A 13,578-nucleotide genomic window follows, 5' to 3' on the forward strand; every position below is an offset into this window, starting at 1 on the left:
TGAAGGACCACCCTTCCCCTTGATTCATATATACTTGTACATCAATGACTGTCAGAGTTTCTGAAGGACCACCCCTCCCCTTGTTTCATATATACTTGTACATCAATGACTGTCAGAGTTTCTGAAGGACCACCCTTCCCCTTGTTTCATATATACTTGTACATCAATGACTGTCAGAGTTTCTGAAGGACCACCTATCCCCCTTGTTTCATATATACTTGTACATCAGGGATTGTCAGAGTTTCTAAAGGACCACCCCTTCCCTTGTTTCATATATATATACTTGTACATCAATGACTGTCAGAGTTTCTAAAGGACCACCCCTCCCCTTGTTTCATATATACTTGTACATCAATGACTGCCAGAGCTCCTACTGCACTAACCGTCAAGGGAAAGTGTCACGTTGCTTAACTTTTCCTGTTGGTGTGTGTGACCTGAATTTAGTCATAATGTGATTTAAAGTCACTGTAACAGGAAATCTGTTCTATTTGTCTTACACATTTGCCACTTTTAAAATAGGTTCTGTGTTAGCATCACAAACACCTTCATCATCAGTGTAAAGATACTGTCTAGATACTGTTGGTACATTCCTCACACACCGGTGAACATTATCTCAGTGCAGGGTACTGAGCTTACTGGCCCTAGATGAAAACAAATCATTCTTTGTTTCTGAGGAATTTGTTCGAGGCCAAGAGCCTGAATCAAGCTTTTAAGCTACCCGACACCAAGAGTTGTTAAAGTATATTCAAAACTCTGCTGTTGTTATTGATATGAACTGAACATGGCCGACAGGTATGAATCTGTTCAATACAAGGGCCAAAGGTAATTGTATGCAGGTTAATAAATATAATGAATAATCATAACACAAACGATAATATCTACTTCCTTCCTGACCCCAACCCTCACGCCTCCAGGACTGTTCATTACGAGGCCACTGAAGCGTGATTTCTTTATGGACCCTTCAGGCACAGTCGGAACGTAAGAACCTTGGAAAGCATTAATCAATGGTGGGTTTGGAAGGGTTGAGTGATGGGGTGATATATTTCTTGCACCCTGCCTTAGGTGGTGTTGTCTGTCTGCTCAGGTGATCATAGCTAGCTTATTGAACAGATAATGTGTTGTTGGCAACATGTCTGTAATATAACTCACGATTTGCTAGTTATTGATGATGATGATGATGATCATCATCATCATCATCATCATCATCATCATCATCATCATCATCATCATGGTCATCATCATCGACCCGTGAAGGTCTGGGTTAGAATATTGCCCTTCAGTAACCCATGCTTGTCGTAAGAGGCGACTAACTAGATCGGGTGGTCAGGCTCGCTGACTTGGTTGACACATGTCATCGGTTCCCAATTGCGCAGATCGATGCTTATGATGTTAATCACTGGATTGTTTGGTCCAGACTCGATTTTTTACAGACCGCCGCCATATAGCTGAAATATTGCTGGGTGCGGCGTAAAACTCAACTCACTCACTCACTCATCATCATTATCATGGTGATTTCACTAGATTAGCTCTTAAATGCCAACTTTGTCCCAAATTTAAAATAGATCCTTTTCATAATACGGTGACATGTTGTGTTTTTGAGCTAGACTCCTTGCTAAGGTGTTTTAAAAACGGATGTAGAAAGTCTTAGAAATCAGTCCATCATGTCTGTCAGATATAATCTGGTGGTCTCTAAATTAAGCATGAATTTGGGTGGTGAAAAGAAGTATATTTGCCCCAATTTCCAATCTTTTCTGAGCAGCTTGATCTCAGATCTTACTTCCTTATTCCTGTAAAACTTGTGGCCTGTTTCGGTTCCTTATCATTGGGTGAATTTATTTTGAGTGAATGTTTTAATGTGTGATCTTGTGGTGCGTGGCACAATAACACATGCACAGTCAAACATGCACATGCAATCCCATTGTGAAGATGTAGAGGAAAACATCTTCTGGTTTGTGTCTTGTTCAGAGTTTTAAGATGGCTATGGGGTGGTGCCGGGTTAGCCTAGTGGTTAAAGCGTTTGCTTGTCATGCCGTAGACCTGCATTCGATTCCCCACATGGGCACTAATATTGCTAAAAACAACCTAAAACCCAACTGATGGACTCACTCACTAAGATGGCTATGCTGTTGTTAAGGGATGAGAATTTTTCGCGGATCCACAGAATTCCGGGAATTTCATAAGGCCAAGGGTCATTTTTGTGAATCGTCTAAATCCGTATAATTTGGCCTCGATTTGTTTTTCTCAAAACTTCATTCTCATGCCTGGTTGTTAGGAAACATGAAGGAATTCTTGGTCATCAGTGCCCTGTGCTGGTCATAAACAAGAGACGAGTGGCGATTCAGGTTCAGAATAAACCGCAGTTGGTAGATTTACTTAGACATTACCACTAAAGGTATTTTCTGCGCATGATCGGAAGGAAGCTTACGGTTAGGCAGAGTTCCAGATAAGATTTAGCTCATGTGGGTACTGTACCCACTGTATTTTTTTGGAGTGGGTATTATGAATGTTGAGTGGGTATTTCATTTTCCTTTACCCACTGCTTTCAAATATGTGCGTATTTCAGTCATTTTACTCACCTAAGTATTATGTCATTAAGTAAGTTTACAAAGCAGGTATGTCCTGCCTTATGTCATACCTAATCAAAACCAACTTAAATATAATGGAAATGATTTCATAAAAAAATCACTCATCCTATACTGACAGTACAACTTGATAGCAATCGATGTCTTTTTCATTACGCAAGTGATTTTTATAAATATATTCTGTACGCATTTGTTTTAAACTTTTTGCGTATCTAACATTTTAAATGCGTAATTGGTACGCAACAATTATTTTTCAATGTGTAATTGGAAATTTTCTATGCGTATTTTACCCGGATACGCAGCTTATCTGGGCCTCTGGTTAGGGTTAGGGTTAGAGTTGGCAGGGTTAGGGTAAAGGTTAGGGTTAGGGTTAGAGTTAGCAGGGTTAGGGTAAAGGTTAGGGTTAGACTCCTATGTACAACAACCGGAAGTAGCTAAAACAATGGTACCGGTATAAGTAAAGTGCCCCAGCAACCTTATCCTTGTCATAAGAGGCCATCATGCTGGGAGTCTGGCACTGACTTGTCATCTCAACCCAGTATCAATCACTGGTTCGCCTGGTCCAGACAGATCATTTCTTATTATACAGTCTTGATGTGGAAGGTAACTGATGGAGAAGACAAATAGGGACAGATAAGAGCAAGGCATTGGTGCCAGAATGGTAAATAAGATATTTTAATCAGTTATTAGATGGATGCCATAAATCTGATTACTGTGAGTCCATCTGAATGTTGTACATAGTGTGCTTATGTCTTGTGTTATATTTCAGTGAACTCTGAGGCCAACGCCAGACGTATAGCATGTGTAGAACAGTGCTTTGGGGCAGCGGGGCAGGTATGCTAAAGGAAATCTGTAATTAGTGTACATTTATGTTTTTTGTGTGTGCTTGCGTGCTTGCGTGCGAGAGAGAGAGAGGAGATCGTGAAGAAATTTATGGATCACTTACCTTTGCCTGAGTAAAAGGATTTACATGTTTATGAATAGGGATTAGCGACCAAACATTAGAAATTCAGGTACAGTCAAATCCCGATGAGTCGAATCACTGGGGACCAAGTAATAAATTCGATTTATCGATGTATTCGAGACATAGGTATGTCTATGAGGGTAGAAAAAAAGATAATCCAGTCCTAATTCCTCCGCCTAAGCATTTGTTTACCTAACGATTTCCCTATCACTAATAGGGACACCTTATCAGTTCCAGTCTGATTAGCACAGACAGTGATTTCCGTAAAATCACTTATCTGCCTTTTGAACTCACCCGTCAATGGCGGAAAGGTGTGAGCCGAGCTGGTTTGTTAATTGGATCAGTTTGCTACACCAATCAACTTCTCATTGACTGACTTCGGCTTATGTATCCAAGATTGCTGTTGTTTGAATCTCATGGGACCAAATTTCCTTCTCGAGTCATCGTGTGTATTTATGAGACGAATTCGTGTAACCGGTATTCAAATGATGACAAATATAACAGGGAATGGTCGGGACCGACTTGTACTTCGAGTTATGCATAATATTCGAGACACCGGCATTCGACTCATCAGGATTTGACTGTATATTCAAAATACTATTTTGTTCATAAAAATACTTGAAACTATATCCATCTGACCTAAGATATTTCCCAAACAATAATATTTCTCACTGTGTGTCTGCAAAATTGGATTCATTCCAGAGTGAAATGTATGCCTTGAAGCAGTGTAATTACTGTTTTATTCCATCTCAAAAACCCTCACATTCATCTGACGCTAATATTATTTCGTGATGGTAAAATTGTTCATTCAGAACTGATCTTGTATATGTGACAGTTCAAGTGTTCATCTGTGTCAAATGTTGTTTTTCCGAGGTAAATTTGTTATTCTGACTCTGATATTCTTTTCTCACAGTAAACTTGTTGATCCAACTTAATGTTTTTTTGTCCTGGGACTTAAGTTGTTCATTGGAGACTGATGTTGTTTTCAGCCGCTAGCCGTCCCAGGTCGGGTGCTGGTCGGAGAGGGTGTGCTCACCAAGATGTGTCGCAGGAAGCCCAAGTCAAGACAGTTCTTCCTCTTCAACGATGTCCTTGTTTATGGAAATATACTCATTCATAAGAAAAAGGTGACAGCTTTGACCAACTATTCATTTCCATTCAGCAGATGCATTAACCATCTTTGCTAGGCAAAGTATGATATTACCAAAGCATGCAGATATCACAACTTCAGTAACCAATAACAAAGGCATGCAGTTATTGCAAAGTTACACTAATAACAAGGTTGTACTTTGTAATATTTGGTTGCACCAGTGCAAGTAACAAAGCACTAAATCAAGCCCTTTTTACCTAAACACGGAGATACAGTTTGAGAGTTATACTGTAAAGTAACTCTTTCATAATGATAACAATCAGTGAATGATTAATGTGAAAGTTCTGGTTAACTATATGAATATTCAGAGCAGTACCCATTGTACACCCCACTCAGAGATGTTTCACAGTTTCCTCATGTGTTTCAGTACAACAAGCAGCACATCATCCCGCTGGAGGACATCAAGCTGGACAACGTGGAAGATGAAGGAGGTAGGAGTCATAGCAACCTGTTGCCATGGTTACAGGTCCTGAGTCATACCCCAACAATGTGGAGCATTGCTCACTGTATCGATCACTGGATAGTCTGGTCCAGATCTGATTACTTCCAGGCTGCCATCTTACTGATGAATGAGGGTTTACATAAGAAAACACAACAGGACTTTCACTCTGCATTCAGACTCAGTATGGTGGGGTAGCCTAGTGGTTAAAGCGTTTGCTCGTCACGCCGAAGACCCGGGTTCAATTCCCCACATGGGCACAATGTGTGAAGCCCATTTCTGGTGTTCCTTGCCGTAATATTGCTGGAATATTGCTAAAAGCGTTGTAAAACTAAACTAACTCACTCACTCACTCACTCACTCACTCACTCACTCACTCACTCACTCACTCTCTCTCTCTCTCTCTCTCTCTCTCACTCACTGCACAATTTTTTTAGTTTCACCATGTGGAGGACATCTAATCTTGCTTGAAACTGATTAGAGATGGTGTACTTTGTTGTTGCAGAGCTGCACAATGGGTGGAACGTGATCAGTCCACAGAAGTCGTTCACGGTGTACGCTGCAACAGTCACGGAGAAGAAGGAATGGATGGCCCACATTAGGAAGTGTGTCAACGATCTGCTTGTAAAACGTGAGTTCTTGTTTATTTACCTGAGCAGGAATTTCATCATGGCTGTTTGACATCATAATAGTCTGTTGCTGTAATCAGAAAACCTAACAGCAAACATTAAGTGATGTTTTGTTATTGATAAATGTGTCTATCCATAGTTAAAGTGTTAAAGTAAAATTCATTTAGGTTGTCCATATATGTAAAACTGTTAACACTCTCAATAGTATGTCTCCGAAATGGAGTTGACAGAGTAGTTGAAGAGTCTGCCTAGCAAAATAATATACACACCACTGTGATTTCTTTTTTTCATTGGCACAGTTTACAAATAACTTTCTTAGAAAAGGTTTACGGTTCTTGATCGGAACTAACAGACATGTGATCAGTATTTGTTGGTGCACAGTACAACATATGTTTTCTACCTACCAGGTGGTATTACCCAGACTTCCAAGGAAGACTCCCCAGTCTGGGTGCCAGACTCAGAAGCCAGGACCTGCATGCACTGCCGCAAGTCAGAATTCTCTATTGTTAACAGAAGGGTAGGTGACTGCACAATGAAAGTTTATCCACTAAAGTGAGTGAGTGAATTGAGATTTACGCTGCACTCAGCAATATTCCAGCTATATGGCGACGGTCTGTAAATAATCGAGTCTGGACCAGACAATCCAGTGATCAACAGCATGAGCATCGATCTGCACAATTGGGAACTAATGACATGTGTCAACCAAGTCAGAGAGCCTGACCACCCAACCCCATTAGTTGCCTCTTACGACAAGCATGGGTTACTGAAGGCCAGTATTGTAACCCAGACCTTCACAGGTCTATCCACTAAAGCAAATGTAATCAGTGTCTTTGGGGGAGGAGAAAACAATATTTAAACAATACGGGCAAATTTTCCCCACTTTTTCAAAGAGAAACATATAGGTTTGAAGAAGTGCCCAAAATATTTCCATTCTGAGGGAGAAATCCCATGCCTCCATTGAGAGTTTTATGTGTTAGATCCTCCCCTTACTGTGGAGATGATGGATCTGTGGATGTTTGTGTTAACAGTCCAAGGAACTGTGTTTTTTAGTCTCCTTTCAAATACAGGTTCTGCTCCGTATAATTTTATACTATTCTGGAAGACATCTAAATTGTAGTTTCCTGTGCATTTCTCATTGATTATGTCTTCATAGTTCACATGGTGCATGCAGTTTGAAGACATGCAGGCAGCTGTGTTGTTTTTGACAGACGAAAGAAATCAGAGTCACATCTGTTGATGAATCCAGGTCATGTGAAGGTCGTCTGTTCTGTGTTTCAGCATCACTGTCGGAAATGCGGCATCTTGGTGTGTAATGCCTGCTCCAACAAGCGACTTATGATGCCCCAGCAGTCGTCGAAGCCTCTGCGAGTGTGCCTCACGTGCTACCACAAGTTGTCCAACTCTGCAGAAGGCAGAAACAGCTCAGTGGCCGGTGAGTCAATCAAGTCATCTCACACAATATTTTATTGCTGTTGTAAAAGAAATAGTCTCAACCAAACAGAGACTTTGACATAGCAATTGGACACACTTGTCTTGTGAAGATGCCACAGAGATGATATGTATTTCCTCTTGTTGAGTATTTGTTACTGTTGGTCATTTCCAGTGCCGGACCAGGCTCGCCTCAACGATTCTTCGGGAGAGGAATCATCCGATGATGACGATGAGTCTGGGTCCCTGTCCAACCAGGTGAGATAAGACCTCGTGTTTTGTACCAACCCTGAAATACTTTGTCCAACCAGGTGAGATAAGACCTCGTGTTTTGTACCAACCCTGAAATACTTTGTCCAACCAGGTGAGATAAGACCTCGTGTTTTGTACCAACCCTGAAATACTTTGTCCAACCAGGTGAGATAAGACCTCGTGTTTTGTACCAACCCTGAAATACTTTGTCCAACCAGGTGAGATAAGACCTCGTGTTTTGTACCAACCCTGAAATACTTTGTCCAACCAGGTGAGATAAGACCTCGTGTTTTGTACCAACCCTGAAATACTTTGTCCAACCAGGTGAGATAAGACCTTGTGTTTTGTACAAACCCTGAAATACTTTGGCAAATCTAGAATTCTTCTGAGAATGAAACTTGCTTTGCTCATTCCTATTTTATTTTAGAAGACAATTTAACCCAAAACTGATGTTAAATATTATATCAGTGTTATAATGTTACTGATAGTCCAGAGATTCTAGTTTGACTAATGCCTTGGGATATGTCCGTTAGCAAGACAGTGTTACCTTATCGAACTGTTAACCAATATTTCCTTCAGGAAAAATCTTAATGGATTACAGGAATCATATTTCATAAGCCCAGTGATGCAGTACAGCAGTCCGTGAGTGGGTGTTGCCTAAACTGCTTTAGGGTAACAGAATGTTTTCCAGTTCATTCACAGGATCTGGTGGTCAGGCTCGCTGACTTGGTTGACACATGTCTTTGTATCCCAATTGCATAGATCAATTCTCATGCTGTTGATCACTGGATTGTCTGGTCCAGACTTATTTACAGACCGCCGTCATATAGCTGGAATATTGCTGAGTTCAGCGTAAAACTAAACTCCCTCACTCACTCCAGTTCATTCATTTTGACTCATCAACCCCTTTCATATGAATTATTGCCCTGCTTATTTGAAATTTGTCTCTTTTCTGTATTTCAGAATCAGTTTCAAACATATGGAGGCGAATAGTCCCAGCAACAGCATGAAAAGGACAAATATATTTTTGTGACTCAACAATCAAGTGCAGGTTTAGCCAGATGTGTTTCTTATACACCAAGCAGCAGCTGTAGATTGAATACTATTTTCTTGCCTACTTGTCACAACTAGGTTTTTGTCAGCAACATGTAGTGGATAGGAATTAGTTATCTGACTTTCAAGCTGCTAGTTTGATTGCTGTGGAGATATGTATGCTTCAGCGTTAGGATGTGAATTATTGAATCAACAAATGATTGATAGTTTGAAGGTATGTGGTAGTGTACTGCTGAACAGTGAAAAACACACAGTTGTTGCTGACAATGGACACCGTGATTTGCCAGGAGTTAACAGATTTGAAGTTCAAGAGTTCAAGAAGCCTGGAATATGTTGATGACTTTGATATTCCAACAGTATTTCTGATTTTGCATATTTACCTTTGCATCAGCAGTTAGGGATCTGTTTTTGTCATGACAGATTTGAAAGTACAAGGATCACCTTTATAGCATTTGGGAAAAAGTAAATTTGTATCCCTACAAAATTGCTGTGAGAAATAAGTGTTATTATTAACTAACATCTTTTGAACTAGTACTAGTTCAGGTGAAATTGACTTAGTCTCACATGACAAATGTGAAATAGTCAATATGACGTGAAGTATTTCAGTCAGCTGCAGGTGGTAACCTGCCTTTAGTTGCACAGGACATACTGAGTCAGCAAGAATGTAACCATGGCGTATTGATGAAATAGTGTGTACGGAACCTGACAAGGAAGTAACTTATTTATCGTTAAATGGCTTTGCTATATAAGTGTACAGTATATTATATGTTTGAACACTAAAGGCTCCTTCTCTTGGAGATCTTTATACTTAAAGTTTTGCCAATGGACTGTTTTTGATGGTACCTACCCTTGCTGTTTACAGAAGGAGTTGTCTGCCCTTGCTGTGTACATAAAACATAAAAGTTAACTGCCTTTGCTGTGAAAAGAAATCTGATGAGAGTTACCTTCCTTTTCTTTGTACAGAAATGTTCTTAGATTTACCTCCCCTTCTTGCTGTGTAACGTAAGAATAAAGTTGCTGTTCATTTCTATATACAAGCATTTAATCAAGTTTATTTCCGCTTATCATGACAAAAAAATGAAATAATGTAAGTTGGAAATGTATTGGGTAGGAACGAGAAACAAAACTCAGGATTTTGGTCATTTTAGACATGCTGAATCTAGTGTGTTAGTTCATGCTGAGGCTGTGAGTAAACTTGACAACATAAGTAACATGTATAGTACACTCTTGCCAATACGTTGCCGGAATCGGAACAGCGTAAAACCTGTCTCTCACTCTCTAATTGCTGCAAGACTATGAAAGAATACTGTTTAGTCTGGAAAGTCTTGTGCATCATATGCCCATGTGATCGAATAAACACAAACGTATGATAGGTTGATTCCCAGGGTACCTGCACCTTGTCCGTTGATCAGCTCGTGGGGTCAGAAAGTCAGTCAGCTTGTTCTGTGTCTGAAAACATCTCTTTCCTTTACACAAGTAAAGTCGGCCATCTGAAATGTTCCTGGCTGAATATATGCTGGAATATTGTTTTTGAATCATGAAAGATTTGGCTGCATACCACTGTGACCTTCTGTGTTCTTGCTTGGCGCTTTAGTAGCAGATATATACGAATTATAACGTAGATATTTTCCATGTTATTTTCAAGGGTTTTATCTGTACATACCATATCAAAGTAATTAATCATATGATGACATCATTTGTACAATATTCATGTAGGAATCCATATCACGTACAAGCAACGACCAAGTGGAATTATTCCTAAGTATTAAAGTTGAAACAAAATATTTAATTTTCTTTTTATACAAGTCACATTCGTCAGCAGATAGTTTGGGAATCATTTTTAGTGCAAGAGATAACTCTATTCTGTACAGTATTTTAGAAGAAAGATGGGGTATAGAAGTCAGTATAGATAAATATTATAACAGTATAAAAATTTAATAAGGCCCGATAAACAAAAATATTCTTTTCTCTTTCCAAAACTGACTGTAAGGAAGAGGATGTATTTTTTCAGATGCATTTCATTATTAGGTGATTATCTGTCAATGTAAATTTGATTCTTATGTTCCAAAATATAAAATATTTTAAAAACTTTAGAAGAATGCAGTTTTAGGGTTGAATGGGTCTTGAAAAACATACAACCTATTTTTGCAGGCCTCATAATGAAGCTGTCTGTATTCTTACATCCACTTTGCCCCATTTAGTGACGATGATGGAGAATAATGACAGAATGTAGTTATTTATCTCATGATTGCTCATGTAGTCGCCACATGAAATTCATTGCTTAATCTGTGGTCATTGTGCTTGCAAGATTTATTGAACAATTTGTATAACCTTAATGCATCCAGTCAATACTGGGTGCATTGTGCAGCAAATGTTTATCTGGTAGTGCCTTATCCTCCCACAGCAGCGTCAGGTACATTCAAATGGCATCTGTTGGGCTCCAAAGAGGTCAGCAATTGATCTTCAAATTAGTCAGTTTGATTGTATTGCAATGGGAGGGGTTGTGTCCCTTGATACTATCTGGATCCGCTGGACATTCACTCAGGTTCAGCAGAATGCTGAATATCTACCACCTGCATGAGTTTCACATGCCTTGAATTAACCTGAAGTGATGTCCAGAGATGTGTTGAGTGGCAGTCATTACATGGCTGATCGAAGACGATGTGCATCCCCCCTCTGGAGCGGCAACAATCCGATCACATATTTCACACATTCACTCTTTATTACCTGCATGCAACTTCAGTATTGCTGAAACTGTTGTAAAACCATCCACACTCACTCACTCTCTAAGCCTTCATGCCGTGTACATAGATAAGAATATCTATATTATGCCACAATAACTTGACTAGTACATTTTCTTCCAAATTCATCCATTGACCCCTTCAATGTTACAGTTTTTGAAAGTATCCAATCACTTTTTTCAGACCCACATTTTCCAGGACATTCAGGGAACATGTAAGGCAGTTGTATTTTCATTATTTTCTGGATCAAATTTAAATTTAAAAATTCCATGTCCCCAAAATGAATGGTCCTTCCCAAACTGAAAGATGTTATTTGTTATATATCCTTTGTCCTGTAATGACAACCAGGAAGCTGTTACCTGTCATTAATATTTGACTAGGAAGAAAATCTCATTATCAACTTGTTGTGGCCTAACTGTAGGGGCTATGATCTCATACAACCCGGGGCTCCATGTCCTGGGGTGGTAGATAGTTCACTGGTTGGTCGTATGGCATTATTCTTGTATTTCCTTATAAGGATGTCTGTTGATTATGTATCGTTTCATACAGGAAGGAGGTAGCCAGCCGCATTGTGAACTGTGGACATTGTGTCATTGTAGCCCCTGCTCACTTCGCACAATGAATCACAAAACACAAATGTATGATATCATCTATAAAACAATCATGATCAAATGATATCAAGTTTCTCATGTAGTGTAGAATTGTGTCAGTGAAGTTGTTTTGTATTGGTTTTATTCTGTCTTTTGTATTTTGATACTTGACTACAACATTTGTACATGTTATGTATGTCTCTGGCAACATCACACAAACATTGCTGCAAGGTTTCCACTGGGGTGTTTCGCTTTTTGACCAGGTAAATATACATCGTAGTGACTAAGTATCCCTGCAGGTAGAACAAGTTTAGTTTCAGTCTAGTATTCCCTGGGGAAATGCATTTCAAAACATGTCACCAGACATCTAAAGATGCTAAATAATATCAAGTGAATATTTCATTCTCAAACTAACTGAAAATACCTAATCTGTACTTTTCATCACTGAACATTGTTGCTTGTTCAAGCAAATATTTCATTACTTTGCCTGAAGTTGCAATGTTTGTTGAAGTGTCAGCATTCATCAGAAGCTATGCGTGGATGATCCCGATGATATGTTGGAAATAGCTTGCTCTACCCCATGTAGAGTAATAGAGTGTAGTTTTGCCCTGAACTTTCCCAGTTAAAGCATGGGGAGTTCCAATAAGTATTGTCAGCACCTTTGATCTTAGAATTGAAATCAGAGAGTTGCAGTCCCATGTGAACTATAGCCATGGCAGCCATATTGAAATTGTATTTTGGGCACCAAGCCTGCAGTCATTATGTGTGTGTATCAGATGTGTGATTGGATCATGTCTGTAACAGTACATGCTAACACGATAAACTCACTTGAGGAAATTAGGGAGTGGCTCTAATTTATGTATTGGGCATATAGTTGATGACATGACACTTGTTGAAATTACAATTTCTTGTTTCTCATAACTGCCCACCCCTTTGATTGCACCTTATCCCAAATATATTTTCAGTTTTAAGAAACAAGTTTCTTTACTTAGAAATAGTTATGCCACTGGACTTGAGGTTTTTGCAAACCCAGTGACCTTACTTTTAAAAAGTATGTTGAGATGTCATTTTAACTGACATTAACATTGTTAGCCAAACTGTACAGGTTACTGGTGTTTATTTCAGATGTGTTATGTATCTATATCAAATACATTGATGCAACTTTGTACTAATTATTGAAGGGAATGAATTTTTCAAGTTTTTTTCAAATGTGATTACATCCGATGAATCTACAAGTTCACACTTACCTTTATCTGCCCCCATTTAATATATTCCACGAGCCCTCAGGTCCGACAAACCTACCTTAGAGAGAGACCCTATTACATCTGAAAAACTTGCCTTTTTGTCTTCGTCAACATGCAGGAGACATCTGCAGCATGAGTGCATCCAATATTATCATGGGTCACCCTTGATTGTGGATATGTTGTGCAACCTTTTTTAGCTGCTAAGGCCAGACCAATTTCGTTTCTTGTTTTACATATTCTTGTCCTCAGAAAACCTATTAAAAACATCACCTGTCAAAACAAAAACTGACATGAGTTTTTCAAAGGCATTGTTTTTCAAGTTCACACTCGCTGAGGTGCTTGAAGCAATGATTTCTAACACAAATATTGTTAGATAATTCAGTTTAAAGTCTTTGAGAACAGATACCAGTGTTTTAGTGTCCAACAAACTGCCTTGTGTAGTCGAGGTCTTGCTCCCGTATATGTTAACATTGGGATTATATTTTTAGAGGGGGGAAGTTTTATTT

General features: G+C 39.2%; 1 protein-coding gene across 6 annotated transcripts in view; it reads left to right on the forward strand.

Moving 5' to 3' along the window:
- The window catches only part of LOC124288338 (pleckstrin homology domain-containing family F member 2-like), a 46,130-nt gene extending 32,800 nt beyond the window's left edge, over nucleotides 1-13,330 (forward strand). For all 6 annotated transcript variants that reach the window (XM_046724853.1, XM_046724852.1, XM_046724851.1 and 3 more), the window contains exons 2-9: nucleotides 3,352-3,416; nucleotides 4,536-4,673; nucleotides 5,064-5,127; nucleotides 5,641-5,766; nucleotides 6,172-6,281; nucleotides 7,043-7,196; nucleotides 7,368-7,450; nucleotides 8,408-13,330. In XM_046724853.1, coding sequence (XP_046580809.1) covers nucleotides 3,352-3,416; nucleotides 4,536-4,673; nucleotides 5,064-5,127; nucleotides 5,641-5,766; nucleotides 6,172-6,281; nucleotides 7,043-7,196; nucleotides 7,368-7,450; nucleotides 8,408-8,437 — 770 coding nt within the window. In that variant the 3' untranslated portion in view covers nucleotides 8,438-13,330. The remainder of the gene's footprint in view (nucleotides 1-3,351; nucleotides 3,417-4,535; nucleotides 4,674-5,063; nucleotides 5,128-5,640; nucleotides 5,767-6,171; nucleotides 6,282-7,042; nucleotides 7,197-7,367; nucleotides 7,451-8,407) is intronic.
- The last annotated feature ends 248 nt before the right edge of the window (nucleotides 13,331-13,578 follow it).

The sequence above is a fragment of the Haliotis rubra genome, unplaced genomic scaffold, assembly GCF_003918875.1.
Source record: "Haliotis rubra isolate DU_JTF1 unplaced genomic scaffold, ASM391887v1 Scf415, whole genome shotgun sequence".
Taxonomy (NCBI): domain Eukaryota; kingdom Metazoa; phylum Mollusca; class Gastropoda; order Lepetellida; family Haliotidae; genus Haliotis; species Haliotis rubra.